The 22,109-nt window shown below is 42.7% G+C and overlaps 1 protein-coding gene across 3 annotated transcripts; it reads left to right on the plus strand.

Annotated features, from left to right (window-relative positions):
• Positions 1-903: 903 nt before the first annotated feature.
• MATR3 (matrin 3) lies at positions 904-21,859 on the plus strand. Of its 3 annotated transcripts, none has more exons than XM_054389362.1 (15): positions 904-1,823; positions 6,584-6,645; positions 7,713-7,754; positions 8,023-8,129; positions 8,564-8,569; positions 9,166-9,218; positions 10,234-10,359; positions 10,761-10,886; positions 11,446-11,616; positions 12,772-12,903; positions 14,795-14,838; positions 15,283-15,673; positions 18,265-18,658; positions 19,279-19,400; positions 21,042-21,859. In XM_054389362.1, the coding sequence occupies exons 1-15, from the start codon at positions 936-938 to the stop codon at positions 21,090-21,092; spliced, it is 2,715 nt and encodes a 904-aa protein (XP_054245337.1). In that variant the 5' UTR covers positions 904-935; the 3' UTR covers positions 21,093-21,859. The 3 variants fall into 3 exon arrangements, with proteins under 3 accessions (XP_054245337.1, XP_054245338.1, XP_054245336.1); XM_054389363.1 differs by having other exon boundaries at positions 18,418-18,658; XM_054389361.1 differs by lacking the exon at positions 8,564-8,569 and having other exon boundaries at positions 8,023-8,126.
• Positions 21,860-22,109: the final 250 nt, after the last annotated feature.

The raw sequence follows: 22,109 nt of genomic DNA on the forward strand, positions 1-22,109 counted from the left end.
ACTGAGCCTGAACCTTGGTTAGCTTGAGCTCTGCAAGTACAGGCTGTTATCACAGCTGCAGTACACCAAACAATCACTTCCTGGGTGCTGTTACCTGTAATAACTGCAATTTGAGCAAGGGGTCTTGTTTACTTCCTGCAAAATGTAACACTTATTTTTCTTGTTCACATCTTGTTCACAGCGGTAATTTGAGTTTTACTGCATAAAGATTGAATGTTATGTTTGCTCTCATTTTACCAGATCTTACAGTAGAAACTTTTTGCCCAAACTTCAGTTTACTTTTAACTTCCTTTTGTCCTATTCTGTGGTGGTATAGGTTTCATTTTCAAATGTGTTACATGCCAAAGTCATCTCAGATTCTGTGGGCTTAAGTTTGCGGTTTTTTGTGGTCTTCTCATAGACACAGCAATGTAGGGTATAAACAAAACCATTAACCCAGAGATCAAGGGTTACATGCTTGTAAACTTGAGATGCTTTCAGACATCCCAAACTTCTGCAGTTCACTTGTCTTCGGTATGAAAGTAGCTTTTTGTAGAAGAGGAGTAGCATGTATCAGAAACACTGCTGTATTTTTTTTTAATCTGAAATTATATTTGTAGGCTCTGGGTACCTCTTGAATCTGTTAAGTTATGTAATAAAAGCCTTGTAAGATTGAGATCTTTTAATGTTTTTTTAGATCAACATGATGCATAAGTTTAAAACTGCATCTGTTTCAAGGGATTTATGACTAAAACTGCTTGTTTTTCTACAGAATTGTCTGGTGTTTCTCAGCTTGAAGAAGATCTGCAGTCATTATTGATCCTCTTTCTTGGCGTTACCATTTTTGAAGTGAAGTTTGCCTAGCTTTCTAGTGTGAGCTCTCTTTTCAGCCATCTTTAAAAAAAAAAAAGGAAATTTTTTTTTGATCCATAAAGTAGACAAGCTCTAGTTCTACAATGTCCAAGTCATTCCAGCAGTCATCTCTGAGTAGGGATTCACAAGGTCATGGGCGTGACCTCTCTGCAGGAATAGGCCTTCTTGCTGCTGCTACCCAGTCTTTAAATATGCCATCTCTTGGAAGGATGAACCAGGGTACTGCACGCCTTGCTAGCTTAATGAATCTTGGGATGAGTTCTTCATTGAACCAACAAGGATCTCATAGTGCACTGTCTTCTGGTAGTACCTCTTCCCATAATTTGCAGTCTATATTTAACATTGGAAGTAGAGGTCCACTCCCTTTGTCTTCTCAGCACCGTGGAGATGCAGACCAGGCCACTAACATTTTGGCCAGCTTTGGTCTGTCTGCTAGAGACTTAGATGAACTGAGTCGCTATCCCGAGGACAAGATCACTCCTGAAAACTTGCCTCAGATCCTTCTACAACTTAAAAGGAGGAGAGCTGAAGAAGGTTATGGTAGAGATGGCAGATCATCCACACGGGAACCACCGTACAGAGTACCTAGGGATGATTGGGAAGAAAAAAGGCATTTTAGAAGAGATAGCTTTGATGATCGTGGTCCTAGTCTCAACCCAGTGGTTGACTATGACCATGGAAGTCGTTCTCAAGAATCTGGTTATTATGACAGAATGGATTATGAAGATGACAGATTAAGAGATGGAGAAAGGTGTAGGGACGAATCTTTCTATGGTGAGACTTCGCATAACTATCATAAATTTGACAGTGAGTATGACAGAATGGGTCGTGGTCCTGGTCCCGAGAGATCTCTCTTTGAGAAAAAGAGAGGTGCTCCTCCAAATAGCAATATTGAAGACTTCCATGGATTCTTACCGAAGGGTTATCCCCATCTGTGCTCTATATGTGATATGCCAGTTCATTCTAATAAGGTGAGTTACGCACCAGATGCTTCTATTTTCCTTTACATTGTAGTATCTGTTCTGTTTTTACCTATTTCTTTAATGATTTCTATGAGCCTGGTTGCTTTTGAAATGATCTGAAAGTTGGTTGGAGAGTGGAAAAAAAAGGCACTTGGTTTATTTGCAAAGTAATTGTTAACACTGTAAACCAGGGCTTTACATTAATGTGTTTTGTTTGCCCAGACTGCTTAACTTCAAGTCAAACAAGCTATCATCTACTGGGATATCTTATTTATATTTTACATCTACATGTTCTCTTAACCACAAACATCTGGCATTCAAGCAGTTTTGGGGTGGGATGTTTTGGTTTTTGGTTGGTTTGGTGGGTTTTTGCAGTGTATCTGCTGTGCTGTTCAGGAAGCTAGTTTCAGCTCTCCTCCACATCTGTCTTGATTGCTGATTTATATGTAGCTAAGATGCTTTCTTGCACAGTTCTGCTTTTTCCCTGTCCAAAGGGAAAGAGTTAATGTAGAGCCCTGGAACTTATTTGCAAAAGTAAAAAAACAAAACAAAAAACACACCAAAACCCCACGTTTTAGATTAGCTCATTCTTGCCTTTTTAATTTCACTTTAACACTCTATCTCATACTATGGCTGAAATTTGTCGTCATTTTTCTCCTTTTTCACGACTTTTCTTAGACACTTCAGACTCACTTTTTATTGTCCCATGTTGCATCTCTCCCTGTAGACTCTCCCAGCAATCAGTCTGCTGTTGCAGTATCCCGCTGCTCTGTGTTCCTAGTAGTGTTCTTTACTTGCCTGGCCACTAGAGTGGATCTTCGGGGAGATTCGGTTTTGCTGAGCCTTCCCTCTTAGTTTATTCACCAGTAGCTCAACTCTCTGCCAAGGTAGCAGGTTGCTCAACACAGCCTGTTTATTCAGATGGTATTTTCAGAGCCTTCTCACTTGCAGCTTTTCCAGTGTTACTCATCTTGCTGATTTTCAGTCCACTAGGCAATTTAATTGGCTAATTGGCTAATGCAGTGCCCCTCTTGTTACAATTAGTGGCTAATTAGCTTGAAGGCCTTCAATTGAAAATATAATACATGCTTATTACTGTGAAATTGATACAATGTGGAATTGCTGTTACTAACCATTTCTTTACAGTTACCTCTCACAAAGTGCTGCTTCTCTGCATCTAATCTTTTTGAAACATGGGAATTGTTCTGTCCCTGCGAGGAAATGGTCAGACCAGTTGTAGAGCACCTGCTGTATGACTCCAGCTGACCCGACAGCTTTGGAACTTGTGCTGCTTTAATGACTTTTATTATATATAAATTCACAGTAATCCGGGTTTCTTCTCTCCTATATTTTGCCATTTGTGTTCACAAAAGGTTTTAAGTGTTAACAGTTTAGATGCCATGCTCAGTTCTGTAAAAGGACTTCATTTGGTTAGATTGAAAGCATAAACTTCTGAGGCCCTTGAAGATGGCAACCAGTAAATCCTGTAAGTAGGGTTCTTTTTAGCACTTTGTTTTAAATCCTTGTTGGTTCTTAGTTTGCTCTGCTATGAAGATCTATCAAAAGGATATCCAACATGAAATAGCTTTCCAGGTATGAGAAATACCAAATTCTTTTGACAGCGTAACTTAAGGAGCTGACTTCTTCTGTAATATGTAAAAACATCTGGTTTTTAGGAATATACTTTGACTTAAACTGCTGGCATGCCATAAAATAATTGAGATTGGAGCATCTGTTTCTTAGGACCCAAGTTTGGGCTTTGTTTCGAATTACAGAAATCATATCACCACCAGAATTTTTCTCTCTTCTCTCCTTTTTTCCTCTGCTTTGCATACCTAACAATTCCAGAAGTTCTTATTTTGTGTCTCCCACAAAATGGAATTGAGTAGAACCTGTAAAGTAATCTGATCTGAACCAAGATTTCTGGAAAGCAGAAAGGCAAGGCTGTTCTTAGCTGGGACAATGCAGACTTCATGCTGCAATACCAGAATTTCATTTTGCCCACCAAATAAAAACACCATAAAGCAATGTGTATTTTAAGCCCAAGCAAGGGGTTAAATACCCTGTATAACTTAAAATGGCAGAGCAGTCATCTGTTGTTTTTTCTTTCTTTTTTACCAGTGTTCTTAATTTCATCCTTAATCTGTGCCTATATTTTAAGCCCCAGTTTGTTTTCTCTAATTGTAAATTGTGCCCCAGCTTCTTGAGGCATTTTGTCCATCCTGTTCCCTTTGTCAAGGAATGAGGTGTGGCCTTCCAGTATCTGAAGGGGGCTATGAGAAAGCTGGGGAGGGACTTTTTAGGATGTCAGGTAATGATAGGGGGAGTAGAGCAAAACTTGAAGCGGGTAGATTCAGATTGGATGTCAGGAAGAAGTTCTTTCCCATGAAGGTGGTGAGACACTGGCACAATTGCCCAGGGAGGTGGTAGAAGCCTCATCCCTGCAGGTTTTTAAGACCAGGCTGGATGTGGCTGTGAGCAACCTGCTGTAGTGTGAGGTGTCCCTGCCCATGGCAGGGGGCTTGGAACTGGCTGAGCCTTGAGCTCCCTTCCAACCCTAACAATTTTATGATTGTAAGATGTGGAGGGGTTGTTTTCTTTGCCAAAGAAAAAGGCTTTTGCAACGCCAGCCGATGAATGTGGAGGTTAAGCACTGGAAATGGTGATACATCTCAAAGGAAAATGTGGCCCTGTCCCTGATACAGGGCTGTCTAAAATTAGGTGCTTAGGTTTGGCCTGATTTTCTCAAGAACAGCTCGTCCTCTTGCTCACGTCGTTAAGGCAAAAGGTAATCTTCAGTTTTAAGAGCTCAGTTCAGATTTGCTCCACCTTAACTTGGAGCATTCATGATAATTAGTGTCTGTGAAGACCTAGTGCCCTTAGACCTCAGAGGAGTGATCCCTCTGGCTGGATAAAGGTAGGGAGTGAAGTCCAGATTAAGAATTGCATTGAGTGAAAAATGAATAGTGTAGATGATCTATTCTGAAAACTTTCCCTGGGAACAGAGAACATAAGATTTTTTCTTAATGTCAGATCTCCCTTTTCTTCTTCATTGAAAAGTATTTGAAGTATAATGAGAGTTAAATCTGTCAAGCTTTGCCTCTAGTTGCAGGTAACATCTACTTCAGTTTATAAAAATATTAAATTGGTGTGTTAAACCAGCTTCAAAGCATGTTGCATCTAGCAGAATCAGCCCTCTGGGGTTTTACAGATTATGCCCCCAAGTTTGGAGGGGTTTTAGTGTTTAAAAGACTCTTTTCTGTAATATAGGAATAAAGAAGTTTTAAACTAAGAAACTTTGGGTTTAAGTATAGAATGTTTTATGGGTAGGTTTACTTGTTTGGGTTTTTCATCCTAATTGCCAGCATATTCATTAATTTGTAGTTGCAGAGCCTACATCTTGTGCAGTTAATAAGAAAAGAAAAAGTGGAGCTGTCATTTTACATCCCTATAAAACAAATGAAACTTTTATCTTGCTCCATGTTCTATTGTGTATTATGGAGTGCAGCTCAACAACAGTACTGTATGGGAGGCTTCAAATCCAGGGTTCTTTCCTTTGTGGACAGTGTAAGGTAGGCAGTTAGCATATGGAAACACTACAGTAAGCCTCAGGAGTGAGTATCTTGTATCCAAGAGGGTGGCTGTAGTGTGGTGGAGACTGAAAATCAGGAAAGGTGAGTGATCAGGGGAAACAAATAGTTTATAGGTGCTGAGCAGAAATACCTATGTAAGAAGAGAGATATAAAAGAATTAGGCAGTGAAACACAGGTGCTCCCATGAAAATGTAGGTGTTAAGAGAGAATCTTCAGCTGTTGAACTGCCCCCCAAATACATAGTTACTGTTCCCTTCGTTTCTCTGTGAACCTGAAGTTAACTGACTCCATGTGTCTCTGCTGGTCCCTTTGCTAACTGAGCAGCAGCAGAGTGGCTCACAGACCTGCAGCAGTGGAACTTGCAAAATTCTGTCGCTTTATTCAGGTGAATATAGCACAGCCTAATGCTGTCAGGATGTAGAGATCAGGCAGTGTGATGCAGGAGTTGTCCCTGTGCCTTCCCTCCTCGTGAAAAAAAAATGACTCCATAATCAAAACAGTCTGTAGAGGAACAGTGGGAAGCTCTCATTCCTTCCTAGGAACTGGGAGGAATTTACCAGAAACAGGTGCTGCACCAGAAGCAGGTGCCTGATGTGGTTTAATTCCATTATTCCTCCTTTGTACCATGTAATTTAGATCTTTTTTTCCCCCCTCTATTATTCTCCCTGCTATGTTTTTATATTTCACCTGTCTACTTGTGGTTTGCCCTAGCTATGCACTTTGATTTGTTTTAGTCTTTCCTTTCTGTATTCCTAGCAATGTCTTGGCTGCTTTATGGTTCTAAAACTCAAGTGTTTAGGTGAAACTAATGTTTAAAAGCCTGAGGAAAGAAGCAGAGAGTGGAGGAAATTCTCAAATGACAGAGGACATGCAGTGGGAGAAGTTGGAATGGCAGCAATATGCCCTGTATGCTGTAGCAGTTCTCCCCTGGTGAGCTTTGCACCTCTGAGGCAGGATCTCACCCTTAGATTGCAGCAGATTTTTCAACAGCCACCTTTTCACCCAGGGTTAGGAGTTGAGAGGTAGGTCCAATTTCAGTGTCTCTTTAAAAGGGATTTTGCTGTCCATGTATCTTCCATACTTCAGCTTAGAAGATACTGCGCTGTACAGCAGGATTGTGTTCCAAGAGGCTTGGCAAGTGTGGCTGCTAACTTGGAATTATTTACTTTGCTGCAGGAGTGGAACCACCATATCAATGGAGCGACTCACAGCCGACGCTGTCAGCTGCTGCTGGAAATGTATGAATTTAAACAACTTTACTCATTCTTGGGGCAGGAGGGCATGGACAGCTAAAGAGCAGTGCACAAAGCAGGTTTAGAGAACGTGCTGCGCCTTGTAGGGAGTAAAAGCAACTTAAAAGAGCATCTTCAGGACAAAAGGGATCTCAGTCATGCCTTCTGAATCCTACTGATCTATATGCAGTATTTTAAAGAGTTGGATCTTAACAACTGCAGAATCCCAGCATGGTGGGGGTTGGAAAGGACCTGTGGAGGTCACCCAGTCCAATCCCGTTGCTAAAGCCGGGCACCCACAGCAGCTGCCCGAGGATCACAATGGCTGGAGGGGGAGGGGGGGACGACTGGAATCTTTCCACAGAAGGAAACTCTACAACCTCTCTGGGCAGCCTGCTCCAGGGCTCCAGCACCCTCACAACAAAGAATTTTCTCCTCCTGTTCAGATGGAACCTCCTGGTTTCCAGTTTGTGCCCCTTGTCCTGTCACTGAGCACCATGGAAAAGAGCCCATCCCCATGATGGCCCCCACCCTTTATCTCTTGCTGTGATTGATCAGATCCCCTCTGGGGCTGCTCTTCTCCAGGCTCAACAGCCCCAGGGCTTTCAGCCTTTCCTTCTCACATAGATGCTTCTGTCCCTTTGGCATCTTTTGTAGCCTCTGTTGGACTCTGCAGTAGCTCCCTGTCTCTCTTGAACTAGGGAGCTCACAACTGCTCCCAGTAATCCAGCTGTGGCGTCACTAGGGCAGGATGGAACAGGAAGAGAAATTCCTTTGACCTGCTGGCCACAGTCTTGAGAATCTCTTGTCAGTTTTTAGGAGTCCCTTAACCCAGCTTGTAAATATTTGTTGTAAACCAAAGGTGCAGTTTGTGTTGTAAACTGACAGCCCTGTCTGTAGGCAGCATGTCATGAGGCGTGCTGATGGTCGATAGATGCTCCTTGTGTCTCCTGCAGTGGGCACTGTTACCATATGCTTGTGGTAGCACAAAAGGGCATTGCTGCTTGTGTGGAAATTGTAACACAGCTGGAGTAGACTTTTTCTTACCTTTTTTTATTGTTGTTTCTTTTAAGATACCCAGAATGGAATCCTGACAGTGATTCAGGACATGGAATGTAAGTAGTAATGAATTTTTAAGTATTTATAATTCTCTATTTGAAGTGGAGGATGTTGTTAACATTTCACGTGAAACAGCACACTTCCTTCACACAGATACCTCCCTTTGTGTGCTGCTAGCTGAGGAGCAGCAGTGAAAGGAGCTGAAGTTGACTTCTTAGAAGCTCTGCAGAGATTAGAATCTGTTTCAGAATGAAAGCATCACAGATTTTGTGGGGTTGTTTTGTTTTAAAAACAAGATTTTTTTTTTTTTTCCCCTCTTTCTAGGGGTGATCCCTTTATGTTGCAGCAATCCACAAATCCTGCACCTGGAATTCTGGGACCACCACCACCTCCATTTCACCTTGGAGGACCTCCTGTTGGGCCAAGAGGTAGTATCAACAAGCACCTACTTTTACAAGACTGAGGTTCTTGATTTTTTTTTTCTTTGTCTATTTTATTATCAGTACTTCAGCAGAACAAAACACTTTTCAGTCGCTCCCTGCCTAAAGACTCAGATCTCCCACACTTTTACCTTTTCTACCATCTCTTGGCTACCAGACACTTGATTGTAGCTGGGTTTTTGAACAGTTTGCTTAGTCATGTTATTTGGGCTTTTATTTTTTCTTCTCTAGAAGTTCTTTGCATTTATCTTTTTGATTACCTACATGTTGATGGAGATTTTCTTGTGAAACTTTCAATAATTCAGCCTTTTAAGTGATTCCCCTCCATTAATTTCAGATGAATTTGGCAAATAGATTTGAATAGCAACTGAGAAAGGTAAAGGTAGTTGATGCAAGCCTCTTCTTTACAACAAGGCAGACTTAAGAATTAGGTTCTTGCCTGAATTTTTCCTATGTTTAAAATCATTTGAGTGACTAAAAGAGCCAAACTGATTAATTTACTCAGGTATCCTGACATTTTGTTAGAATAATACTTTTCCAAACATCTCAAACTTAACTTTGAGCCAAGCTATCTGAAAGGCTTTTTCTGGGTGTTTCATAGTAAAATTTAGGGGTGTTTCATACTAAAATGGGCATTATGTTGTTGGTTTAGAACCAAAACTATGGAGTCTTTCTTCACCTAGAACATCAATTGTAAAAAAAGTATCTTTAAAGAGGCTTCAGGTTTTGCCTGTGCAGAGGCATTTTTGTTGTGGCAAACCTTACTCATTCTCTATTTCTGTACTCCGTAAATGCAGTTCTTTCTCCAGTGTTAACCTGCACAGAGTAATCAGGAAGGAGGACCTCAAGTTACCAAACAAATTAACAGCCTTTTCAGATCCTAATTAAATAATTTGGGTTTAAAACTTCATGTCATTGTGGTTTACTAATACAAATGACTTGGATGTCTTAAGGACTTGTGAAGAGACACGTTAATGCCAGTCTTGCAGGCTGAACTAAGCTTGTTAATTCTTTTAATTTCTCAAAGGAGCTGGAAATGGAAACATGCAAGGACCCAGACACATGCAGAAGGGCAGAGTGGTTAGTATCAATTTTTTTTTTTTGGTGGACTCTATACAATTTAATTTTGGTTGCTTTAGTAAGAGTTCTTTTGAATGAATGGATTGTCTTAAACTCAAGATAATTAGGATTTTTTTGTGTGTGGAAATATTGAAGCTTTAAAATAATACTAAACTTTTCATTGTGCTGCCTTCTTGCTCAGCTGGCCAAGAAGGCCAGCAGCATCCTGGCATGGATCAGGAATGGCATAGCCAGCAGGAACAGGGCACGGATCATCCCCCCTTCCTGTACTGGGCACTGGTGAGGCCACACACCAAATACTGGCATCAGTATTGGGCCACCCATTCCAAGAAGGGCATTGAGGGGACAGAGTGTGTCCAGAGAAGGGCAACCAAGGTGGTGAAGGGTCTGGAGAATAGGGCTGGTGAGGAGAAGCTGGGGGAACTGGGGTTGTTCAGTCTGGAGAAAAGAAGGCTCTACAACTCCATGGGAGTTGGTCTCATCTTCCAAGCAACGAGTGATAGGAGCAAATGGCCTCAAGTTGCACCAGGGAGGTTTAGGTTGAAAACGAGGAATGATTTTTTCACTGGACGGGTTGCCAAGTCCTGGAACAGGCAGCCCAGAGCAGTGTTGGAATCCCTGTTCCTGGAGTGACGGAAAAGCCACATAGGTGTGGTGCTGATGGCCACAGTTTAGTGTTCCACTGGGTAGTTTTGGGTCAATGGTTGGACTATGATCTTAAAGATCTTTTCCAACTGTCATGATTCTATGATTTTAACTATTCTACAAGCACTAACTGTATGGACCCTGTTAAAACATCCTTATGTGATGAAGCACCTTTGGCAGACATCTTCCTCTGTGGAAGTGTCTTGAGATTCCAGGCCTTTATGCATCTTGGTTTGGTTACTACTGAAGGCTTAAAAAACTGAAAGGGAAATAATGGTACAGGTAGAGCAGAGCCTTGACAGACTGTTTTTAAGGTTAGTTGATGTACATTGTCTTTAAATATTGTGTATGCATGCTTTGCCTTCAACAGGAGACAAGCAGAGTTGTTCACATCATGGATTTCCAGAGGGGAAAGAACTTGAGATACCAGCTGCTTCAGCTTGTTGAACCATTTGGAATCATTACAAATCATCTGATTCTAAACAAGATCAATGAGGTGAGATGAAGCCCTTTGGTTCAGCTTTCTCTGAAACACACTAAGATGGTAAATTCTCTTCTTACAGTCTCTGAAAACACATTTTGGTCTTAGCCTGTATTACACAGAGTTGTGGTTTTGAATGTGGAAAAACCCAGTATCACAGAAAAGAAAAAGCAGGGAGTAATTGAATGTTCCAAATCCAAATCTAGGTAGAATGTAAACAAACCAAATAGTTCTGTTTGTGCACCTAAATAAAGCATGCAGAATTCATGCCAAGTTCTGCAGGTCAGTTAATGGCATAACCAAAAGGTAATTTTCCTGTTTGATGCAGCTGTTTTTAACAGGACAGCAAGGAAGATTTTAAACAGAACTCTGATTCTTGGAGGAGAAGTGTTTCATTTCTTTCTTTATTAATTCAGGCATTTATTGAGATGTCAACCACTGAAGATGCCCAGGCTGCAGTAGAGTACTACTCGACGACACCTGCCCTGGTGTTTGGTAAACCAGTCAGAGTCCACTTGTCACAGAAATACAAGAGAATAAAGGTAAAACTTTACTGCTGTTCTTAACCTTGCCTTCTTTTCATCTGGGGCAGTCAGTGGTATGAGGCTGTTGTATTTGAGTTACTCTTCATGTACTTCTCACCTGTATCATCGTAATCATCTCTCCTATGAGGACAGGCTGAGAGCTGTGGCCTTTCAGCCTGGAGAAAAGACCTTAGGGAGACCTTAGAGCAGTGTTCCAGTACCTGAAGGGGCTCCAGGAAAGCTGGGATGGGACTTTCTGCAAGGGCTTGTAGTGACAGAGGGACAATGGCTTTGAGCTGGAAGAGGGCAGATTGAGACTGGTGAGTAAGAAGAAGTTCTTTACAGTGAGAGTGGTGAGACCCTGAAATGGGTTGCCCAGGGAGGTTGTGGATGTCCCCTTCATGGAGGTGTTCAAGGCCAGGTTGGATGAGGCCTTGAGCAACCTGGTCCAGTAGGAGGTGTGGCAGGGTGGAACTAGAGGATCTTTAAAATCCCTTTCAACCCAAACTATTCTGTAAATCAATGTCTATTTTATGTAATGTGTGCTTTAAAAACCTTCATTCTCTTTTCATTGTAGAAGCCTGAGGGTAAGCCTGACCAGAAGAATGAGCCTCCTAAACCAGAGCTTGGTCGTGTGATTCACCTGAGCAACTTGCCTCATTCGGGTTACTCTGACAACGCCGTGCTCAAACTGGCTGAACCCTATGGAAAAATCAAGAACTACATTCTCATGAGGATGAAAAGCCAGGTGACAGAGCAGGGGATGGGCTTTCCTGTGGAGAGATGGTGTGCCTTTAATTGGTGCCTGTGTAGGCTTGCTGCTCTAGCATGGGTATGGACTGGCTGGAGATGTGTGTAGGTGATGATTTGGCATGGAGCTCACTGGGACGTGTTCCTGTCATGTGAACTGCTGTGAGGAAGATGTACTTGGCATTGAGAGTTAACCTGTGTTATGCAGGTTTCTGAGAGTCTTGCAGCTTTGTTTTAAGGCTGAAAACTCGTTGCCTATGAAACATTGACAACTTATATTCCATTCCTGCACATTTCTTTCACTTAGCCTTTGTTTTCCATTCTTTAAAAGCAGTCCTACAGTGGCTCTGTAAATAAAGTTGGAAGTTAGTGCATTGCCTGTGTATAGCAAAATGCTTTGGATGCACACATACAGAATTTCTACAAATAGGAGTTTAAAGTATTGAGCTTTCAGGTTTTTTCCAAGCTTTGCTGTCCCAGTTTGTTCTTCCCTTGAGTCAAATTGGGAAATCCCAGTGGTTTTTCAGAGTGTCTGAATCCCCTAATGCCACACTTGTGGAGTGAAACATTGCTAGAATCTATCCTGTGACCCCTAGGAAGTTCTCCCTGATGTTGTTTCATTGGAAAATTGAAACCTTCTGCTGTCTTTTAGATGCAGAAACAGCTTTCTTCTCTCTGCTAATGATACTTTGGCCAAAGATGTGCTTTAAAAGCACATTCAGCAAACTTTGTCACAGTCTTGCTCCTTGGAGGAACACCTCCTAAAACAGGGCTTGTCAACCAGCAGCTGCTGCTTTTCTGTTTCAGGCATGCAGATAAAAGGTAGTTCCTTAGCTACTCTGGAATTCCCAGCTGTGTTAAGCACCAGATAAATGAATTTCATTGCTTTTTATTTGGAATCATTTTTCTTCATGACCCTTTTTTTCCCCCCCATGTTATTTAAATCCCTGCTGTTTACTTCCAGGGCTTGCTGTGGGACGGATATTACTGAGTTGAAAAGCACAGGGTATTTAGAGCTAGTTTGGAGAGAGGATGGTCATAGCTGAATCTCACCATTGTGAGTCAGCACTTGGAACAGTGTTTTAAATAGCTTTGCCTGCAGAAGTGGTCTGTGTTTCCCAGGCATTTTTAATGTCTATTTCAACCTTTTCAGGCTTTCATCGAGATGGAGACCAGAGAAGATGCTTTGGCTATGGTTGAGCATTGTGCCAACAAAGCACTTTGGTTCCAAGGCAGATGTGTGAAAGTGGATTTATCTGAAAAATACAAGAAATTGGTCTTAAGGGTAAGTAGTGGGTATAGGGGTTTAATTGAGGTTGAAAGTGTGAAGGGCCAGAAGATTGATCAGAGGGCTGGAGCACCTCTCCTATGAGGACAGACTGAGAGTTGGGGCTGTTCAGTCTGGAGAAGAGAAGGCTCCAAGGAGACCTTCTTGTGGCCTTCCAGTATCTGAAGGGGGCTTCAAGAAAGCTGGGGAGGGACTTTTTAGGATGTCAGGTAGGGATAGGGTAGGGGGAATGGAATAAAGCTGGAAGTGGGGAGGTTCAGGCTGGAGGTGAGGAAGAAGTTCTTCCCCATGAGAATGGTGAGAGCCTGGAATGGGTTGTCCAGGGAGGTGGTTGAGGCCCCATCCCTGGAGGTGTTTAAGGCCAGGCTGGATGAGGCTCTGGGCAGCCTGATGTAGTGCGAGGTGTCCCTGCCCATGGCAGGGGGGTTGGAACTGGCTGATCCTTGTGGTCCCTTCCAACCCTAACTGATTATATGATGACACTGGAACAGGTTGCCCAGGGAGGTGGTGGAAGCCTCATCCCTGCAGGTTTTTAAGGCCAGGCTGAATGTGGCTGTGAGCAACCTGCTGTAGTGTGAGGTGTCCCTGCCCATGGCAGGGGGTTGGAACTGGATGGTCCTTGAGGTCCCTTCCAACCCTGACAATTCTGTGATTCTATGAAACAGAAGACAGGTGTCACTTACTGTGAGGATTCAGGGTTGCTTATAGAATGGAAGGATTTGCTTTAGTACCTTTTGGCTACTTAAGTGCAGTGGTGTCAGGCCTAGACCAAAGGAGAAGGATTTTCCTTTCAGCTTAAGCAACCCCCCAAACAGCTACTACTATTCAGGTGCAGATTTTAATGAACACATCTCCATTTAGGATGTTCTGTCATGTGAGTTCTGCTTTTTTCACCCTCTCTGAAAATGATCGAACTAGGTGGCAAAACCATCTCCTCATACATCAATTCTTGGCTTTTCACAGCTTCTGCTCAGTTTGTCCATTTTGTTGTACATGTCCTCTTGTGTACAGCAAAATGACAACATGTATTAGGCACTCCCTTTAAACTATAACTGTCACAACAGAATGCATTTCCTATGCTGGATGTCAGCCAAAACCTTTCTTCTTCAGCACCATTAAAGTGTTTTGCTCCCTGTGATGGACACAACCCCAAGGACCCAGACAGATTGTTTTATGATCTGATTTTTAAGCAGCAGTTTTGTCAACACTTAGAGTGTAACCTAGGAGAGAAGGGGTAGCTGATAGCTTTGCTTTTCTGACATAACACCAGCTCAGTGCTCTAAGCCTTAGGCTTAGGACCCCAGGTAGAGAAGCAGAAGAAAGCTGAACTGTTAGGCTGTCTTGTAAAAACAGAAGCTTTCTGGGGTGGAGTATGAAGAAATATTACTGTAGCATATGATCATGCCCCAAAAATGAGCACTTTGGGCAGATTGAAATACTTCGATATTTTTTTCCTTTTTACTGCCATCCAAGTGGAGTATCCTATGCAGTAACTCCTAAATAAGTGAAGTGTCATGAGTCTGCTTAAGGCTTTCCATGTAGCCCTGCTGATGATGGCATGGAGAAGGTGGTAGATGAAAAGTGATCTGTGCTGTTGGCTGCACCACATTGCAGCTGCTCATGAACAAGAGTTGTGTGTGAGTTCTCTGGAGCAGGGTATCTCCCTTGCATTGAGTAACTGGTAATTGCTATGAATCAAGACATGGGATTTCTAGGCTGGCAGGGTTTATTTACTGCTTGGTGGGTGGGCATGGTCAAAGAGAACCTGTGGAGGAACATGAATCAGAAGTGCTTGGCTAGGTGGTGATGCCTGCTTTGAGTTAATGCTGCAACACTTGGATAAGTAATGCTCTGCTGGGACTTAAAAATCCTTTCTGTTCGATTTTAGATTCCAAACAAAGGAGTTGAACTGCTGAAAAAGGATAAAACCAGGTAATTTCCTATTGCTAAAGCATCACCTTATTTCAAAGAAATACAAAAATACCTCACTCAGAGTCTACAAATTATGCAAAAGGCAGCCAGGCAAGCTCTGAGATCGAATTATTGTTTGTTGTGCCCTGAGATTAACTTTCTAATGTGCTGCCTACCCTCTTCCTCTGAGGCTGGAGAGCTCACATCCTCCTCAGGAAATCTTTTCCAGTCCTGAATTAGCCTTCCCTTCCTGCCATTTAAACTCATGAGCAGTTGCCCTGCCCTGCAAGGACAGTTCCTCCTTGCAGTAACCTTTTCATGCTTGAGGAATGGAATCCTTCCAGGTTCCCTTCAACCTTCACACAATCTTTTATCAAACTTGTCTAGAAAAAGAGAACCTGTCTTTTTCTAATCATTTGTGGGCTCTCTTCTGGCTCACATGCAAGTGTTCTTTGTTCTTCACAGAAAGAGAACATATTCTCCAGATAACAAAGATTCTCCAAGCGATAAGAAGTCTAAAACAGATGCACCTCAGAAACCTGAAAGTGGCAATGCAGAAGACAAAGCGAAAGAGGAGAAACCAGAGGATGCTGCTGAGCCATCAGGCACAAAAACTAATGAACAGACAGAGCAAGATGAGCCAAATTTACTCCTGGAGTCTGAAGATGAGCTGCTTGTGGATGAGGAGGAAGCAGCAGCACTGTTAGAAAGTGGCAGCTCAGCAGGGGATGATGCAGATGTTGCCAACTTACCAGATGTGACTACTGAGGAAAAAAAGGATACAGCTGAGGATGTGACCGCCAAAACCGAGGGGAATGCTGCAGCCAGTCCAGCAGCAAAGAAAAAGCTTAAGAAGGTAATTGTGAGGGCCCTGGGTGTGCAAACCCTGCCTAGCGCAGCCCACCACAGACATTCTGCTTCAGATCGTTCCTAGGGGTCTTTAAAACATGTGCATGGCACACCTCTGAAGAGAAATGGGTGTAAAAGCTCCTGTGAGGGAATGGGATGATCTCATGGGATGCAGCTTCCTAGGACAGTTGGTTAGAAATTGCTGGTTTGACAAACTGTCAAATTCTGTCTTGCCAGCAATTATCTTGAGGGGTGCCACCTGGGAGTTGTTCTTGCCTGTCACCCCTATTTTGCCTCATTCTAAGCAGCCAGGAGCTGAGCAGTTTTTCATGACTGCCTGTAATGACTTCCTTTGAGCACACTGCAGGACAATGACATCCCAAAAATTACTTATTTGGGACATGAGGCTGATCTAGACTTGGACAGAATTGTCTGTACATCTCCACTTTATGCTTAGCTGGAAAGGTAACTGAGTCCACTTGTGGTTAGCCAAGGCCCACTGCCAGGTGGAGGAAAAAAAAGGGAGTTTCAAAATGTCTCCAGTCATAGGCTCCTTGCTGTGTGAATTTCCTTGTCCTCACCAGATGATCCCATGCTCATCATTCCTTGTCCTGCCAGCTACTTTTTTCACTCCTGCTGCCTGATGTGGAGTAGCAAGCAGAGTTGTAGTAACTTTATTGACTTGGAATCCTGTTTTGCATAAAGTGAGCCATGTTCCTTGTGTAGGTGTGCAGGGGTTTCAGTTTGGGGGGAATCCTTCTGCTAGGAAGCCCATTAAAAGGTGTTGGGATTTAGAGTACTAGCACACAGCAGGGGATTTTCTGCCTCAACTCCCAAACTTGCTCCCTTGAAGACCTATAAAGCTGATGCTGTTTCAGTGCTGCTCGTGATTGCTGTGAAGTGGTGGATTACTAATGTCTCCATCAGCAGGAATGCTTCAAAAACTCAGGATTCAGGCAAATTTGCTGTCTTCTGATGAAGCCTGAGTTTTAAGAGACCTCCACGTTTTTGGGGGCTGGTGTTATTTGGGGCTGTTTTGTTTGTTTGTTAGGTTTTGCTGTGGTTTTGTTGGGTTGACTTTGGTTTTATTTGGTGTTTTGTTTCTTTTAGTGTGGAAGCTCCAAGCTTTCCACTACTTGAGAGGAGAGCTCTTAATTACTTTTTTAAAATGAACTTTCATACTATTAGTGAGCACAGAATTGTTCTGGTAGTGGTTTTACCTTTCATGTAGGTATGAAGTTGAGGATTTTGTGGAGCTGTCTCAAATGAAAACAGCTTGTGGATTCCAAAATTATATTCACTTAAAATACTCAGGTTAGAAGGAGTTTCAAAGTAGGAACAGAGTAAAAAGAGCCTGTGAAACTTGCAAATTGAAGATCAGATGAAAAAAAAAATCCTTATTCTGAAGTTGAGTCTGAGTCAGAGGATCAGAGGGTGTTAGGGATTAGAAGGGACCTCTGGAGATTTTTGAGTCCAACCCCTCTGCCAGAGCAGGACCATAGAATCCAGCGCAGGTTACACAGGAACACATCCAGACAGGGCTGGAAAGGTTCCAGAGAAGGAGACTCCACAACCTCTCTGGGCAGCCTGCTCCAGTGCTCTGTGACCCTCACAGTAAAGAAGTTCCTCCTCATGTTGAGGTGGAACCTCCTGTGCTGTAGCTTACATCCATGACCCCTTGTCCTGTCACAGGGCATAAGTGAGAAGAGGCTGTCCCTTCCTTCCTGACCCCCAGCCCTCAGATATTTATAGACATTTATTAGATCCCCTCTCAGCCTTCTCTTCTCCAGACTAAGCAGCCCCAGGGCTCTCAGCCTTTCCTCACAAGGCAGTGCTCCAATCCCTTCAGCATCCTTGCAGCCCTCCCTTGGGCTCTCTCAAGTAGATCCCTGTCCCTCTTGAACTGGGGAGACCAGGACTGGATGCAGTATTCCAGGTGAGGCCTCACTAGGGCAGAGTAGAGGGGGAGGAGAACCTCCCTGGATCTGCTGGACACACTCCTCTGAATGCACCCCAGGACCCCATTGGCCTTCTTGGCCACCAGGACACATTGCTGTCCCTTGGAACTTGTTGTCCACCAGGACTCCCAGGTCCTTCTCCACAGGGCTGCTCTCCAGCAGATCACCTCCCAGCCTGTCCTGCTGCAGTTTGTTCTTCCTTCCCTGGTGCAGGGCTCTGCACTTTCCTTGTTGAACCTCATTAGGTTCCTCTCTGCCCAGCTCTCACTCTGTCCAAGTCTGGATGGCCGCACAGCCTTCAGGTGTCTCAGCCAAGCCTCCCAGTTTGGTATAGTAAGCAAACCTACTGAGCAGACACTCTGCCTGTCTGTCCTGTCATCAGTGTCATTGATAAAGATGTTGAACAGGACTGGAGCCAGCACTGATGCCTGGGGAACTCCACTTAGTTACATGCCAAAAGAGCTCGTTCCACCCCTGTGTGGCTGCGTAGTGTTTTGTAGGAGCGAGGCAGGTCCTGAAGGAAGCATTTGAGTGTTTTTCCAAGGACTTTGTGTAGAAGATGGTTCTCTTCTGCCACTTCAGCCAGCCTTCAGGAAGCATTTCAGACCAGGCTGACCGAAGGAAACCCTTTTCTCCACAGCGCTACGTGGGCGGCTTTCCACGGAGCATGGAAGGCTTTGTCACTCTGGATGAGGTTGGTGATGAAGAAGACTCAGACCACCAGAAGCTGCGCAAGGCAGGGCTGGCGCTGAAATCCGCTGCCAAAAACGACGAAGGCTTGGCAGAGATCAAGGTAGACAAGATTGAGGAGGCGGAGCAGGAGGGCGAGACGTTAGAAAACGGCACCAAACCCGAAGAGAACGTCAAGGTTGAACCTGTTGAAGGCTCTGACACCACAGCAGCACAGGATCCTGAGAAAAAAAACCAGGACAAGACAGACCCTCAGGACGAGCAGGAAGCCAAGAACATTGCAGACAAGGCTGCCATTCTAGATGAGTTCCGGATTGGGCCCTACCAGCCAAACGTTCCTCTTGGTAAGGCTCTTTCCATTCCTTTCCAATCTGTCTCTGTGTACTGCAGTAGCATTTCTCATTCCATTTGACTTTTATTTCTGGCCTCTGAACCTTTCATTTTAGGGTTTCCCCACTTTCCTCCCCTTCTTCGCTCCTCCCCTCACCCCTAGAATTTTCTTTCTTTTTTTTGGTTGTTTTTTTCCCTCTTTTATTTTCATACAGTTCTCCATAACACTTTCCTTAGGCAGAAGCAGTTCAATTGGAAAAGGTATATTCTAGCAACACAAATTCAATGCAGGGCACAAAGCAGAGCAGTGTAATGAGTTTAGATTCATCCTAAATCCTCAGAAATTGATCACAGAACATTGTTAGTTCATTTTGAAGGCATAAAATGGACCCTTAATTTCAGCTTAATTAAGCTTGCTTTTAAATTGGAAAGAAGAAAAGCAAAGCCTGCAGATACTTAGTTCTTCCTAGGCCCCTGCTTGACTAAACTTCAACCAAGGAGTTTTAAAGATAAAGCAGCTGTTAATGTGAAGTGAATGAATGGTTTTAAGCTTTAGCTGAAATGACATATGACATTGAAAAGCAATGCTGTAGAGTAGATCTCTTAGTTTATTTTGTGGTGTTTACTTCTCTAGGTGTGAATTATGTGGTACCCAAAACAGGGTTTTATTGCAAATTGTGTTCCCTGTTCTACACAAATGAAGATGTTGCAAAAAAGACCCATTGCAGCAGCCTTCCTCATTATCAAAAGTTGAAGGTAAGGCAAAAACTTGTTCATTTTAAATGGCGTGATTCTTTCCTGGGGAACAGAGCTGAGCTGAATGAGACTGGACTGAGGAGCAAAAAGAAAAAGAAAAGGAAAAAAAAAAATCAAACCTTTCAGGCAGTGGAAATTGGCTTCTTCTAGAACTATTTTTTAACTCTCCAAATCTTCATCTTGTGCAAATAACACACAACAGATACGTTTTAACGAGGGGATTTCGTTTGTGAATTTGGATTAGAGGCCATTCCAGTTGGAGCGAGAGCCAGGTTTAGCAGTAGGGGTGCAGAGTAAATACATGACTTCAAATCCCTTCCAGTTGTCTCTTACAGAGTGTTTTTAACCAGTCAACAGAGCTTAAGCTGAAGTTTTTAGATACAAAAAGAAAGAAAACAAAAAAAAATATTTGCAACTTCTGATTTTGTGAGCATGTTTTACAACTCCTGATTGGATTAGGTATCACATGATTGCATGGCATGAATGATAATGCTGCTGCTCTATCTTCCTGTACTGCAAGCTGCTTTTCAATACCACCTCCCAGAGAGGGAAATCCTAAAGGAAATTCCAAGAATCAAGCAGTATTCATACCAACTGGTTTCATAGCAGTTGCTTACTGAGCTGAAAACAAACCCTGGGGGCTTCTATAGCTAAGCTGATGGCATCTTAGACTCAAAACGTTTGCTTCCTCCCTTGCAGTAATGAATAGGGCACCCTAAACAAATCCAGGGCCCTCCAAGGCAGGTGGTACAAATCAGTGTTACAAAGCAAACATTAGCAAGGAGCAGATAGAAACTCAGCTGCCATCTTAGAGTAAGAGAAACCCACCTCATCCATCACCCATAGCTTTTTTGTTCTTTTGGTTTTTGGTTGTTTTGTTGTTTTGGTTTTGTTTTGTTTTGTTTTTTTTTCCATTGAGGTACCTGATGATGGGACTTGATGTAAAAGGGGCAGTGGGGGAAATAATCCCAATTTATTAGCTTTTATCACTTAAATGAAATGTGATTTGGTTTTGCTTTTTTCCATGGCATGAAGGACTAGTGAGCTGCTCTGGAATGACTTTTAACATTGGTGTGGTTTGGGGACTGGAGAAGGAAGGAAGTGGGGGGAATGCAGCTTCTGTGTCAGAGTGGCAAGGCACTTCTCCAGCTGAGAGCCTCCTTCACTTTGAGAGCAACAAGAGTAAATAAATCATGATAATTGCTACCAAGTGTCATCAAAGTTATCCTAAATCCCTCAAACTTCCAAAATAACCCTTTTCTAGTGAAGGAAGAGATGTTTTGTCCCTGCTTTTATATAGGTAGCAAGCTCCACCCAGGTAAGTGGCACAGCAGCTGTCACAAGTCCATGAGAAAATGGCAGGGAATTCTGGTAGCTCACCACCCTACCAGGAAGGTGTTCCCAGCAGGGCCAGGTAATGCTCCCAGGGGCTGCCATTGGGCCTCTACTGGCAGTGAGCTGTTTGGTGACAAACTGATAGTCGCCCACTGCAGGGGAGCTCCTCTCCAGTACACAGAGAAGTGCCAGTCCTGTCAGTTAACATTCATAGATTTCTAGACTTGCCAACTGGATATTTTGTGTTTTTATTGCTGTGAGAAACTCCTGAAATCTACCCAAACCCTGATTGCTTTCTTTCCACAGAAAATTCTGGATAAAATGGCAGAAGACTACAGGCAAAAGAAAGAAGGTTAAAGAAGGCTTGTAAGGAAAGCAGTGGCTTTGGTTTTTAATGTTTAATCTTTTTTAAAAGCAGTACAAGTAGTAGATGGGAATACTGTCTTCTTTTTGGGTTTAGTGAAATACAGTAGGCATTCTAGGTCTGTTCATGTGTTTAAATGTCGTAGCAAAAAAAAAGCATAAAGCACTTAAGTTAACAAAAATTTGTTCTTCATGCGAGAATGGCAACAAGTTGGGGTTTTTTTTTGGTTTGATACTTCATGCTGTTAAAGAACCTTGCACCCTTGTGGAAAGCTCATCTATAGGAAGAGAAGCTTCATTTAAGTGAAATTTAACTGCTTTCAAAAATGTTTTTCAGTTCCATTCTCAATAAAAGCTAGAAAGTCCCTCTCTGTATTTTTGAGTTTTATCTAGAACATTCCAGGTTTCAGTCTGAGCCTAGCAGCTGTTTAATTTCCAGTGTAAGGCCGTCATTGCATTTCACTTTGGAAGAAGTCTTTAAATGTAAGTTGCAGGTTTTTTAAGTGTTGAATTGCAGTTTCTTTTAATGTCATTACTGTTCTATAGCAAATAGGAAAACTTCAGTGATTAGTCAGCTTTACAACTTTGTGATGATTTCCCACCCTCCCCAAAGCTCTTGGTAGACTTTCCCATTCAGCTGTTCCCTGTATTTTTAGTGACAAGTAAATGCCCATTCTCCTCTGACCAGTATTATTTCCTCAAGCTCTTCCTGCTTTTACTTGAATCTTGTAGCTGTTGTCCATCTCTAGTAATGTTCCAAAGCAGCATTTGAGTCCTGAAATGTAAAAAAAAAAAAAAAAAAAAAAAAAAAAAGACAAAACAAAGTATCTTTATGTTCTTCACCTGTAATTTTTTTCATACCTGCATTTTAAACCCTTTTTCTTTTTGTTGTTGTTGTTGTTAAGATCTGGTTTTGTCAAGACTCTTTAGAACTGTGCTCTTTAATGTACCTGCACATGTGCTATGTGACCAGGAATTTGCATGTGTAACCTGTGTTTCTCTGTAGGTTTG

Source organism: Indicator indicator, chromosome 18 (genome assembly GCF_027791375.1).
Source record: "Indicator indicator isolate 239-I01 chromosome 18, UM_Iind_1.1, whole genome shotgun sequence".
Lineage (NCBI taxonomy): Eukaryota > Metazoa > Chordata > Aves > Piciformes > Indicatoridae > Indicator > Indicator indicator.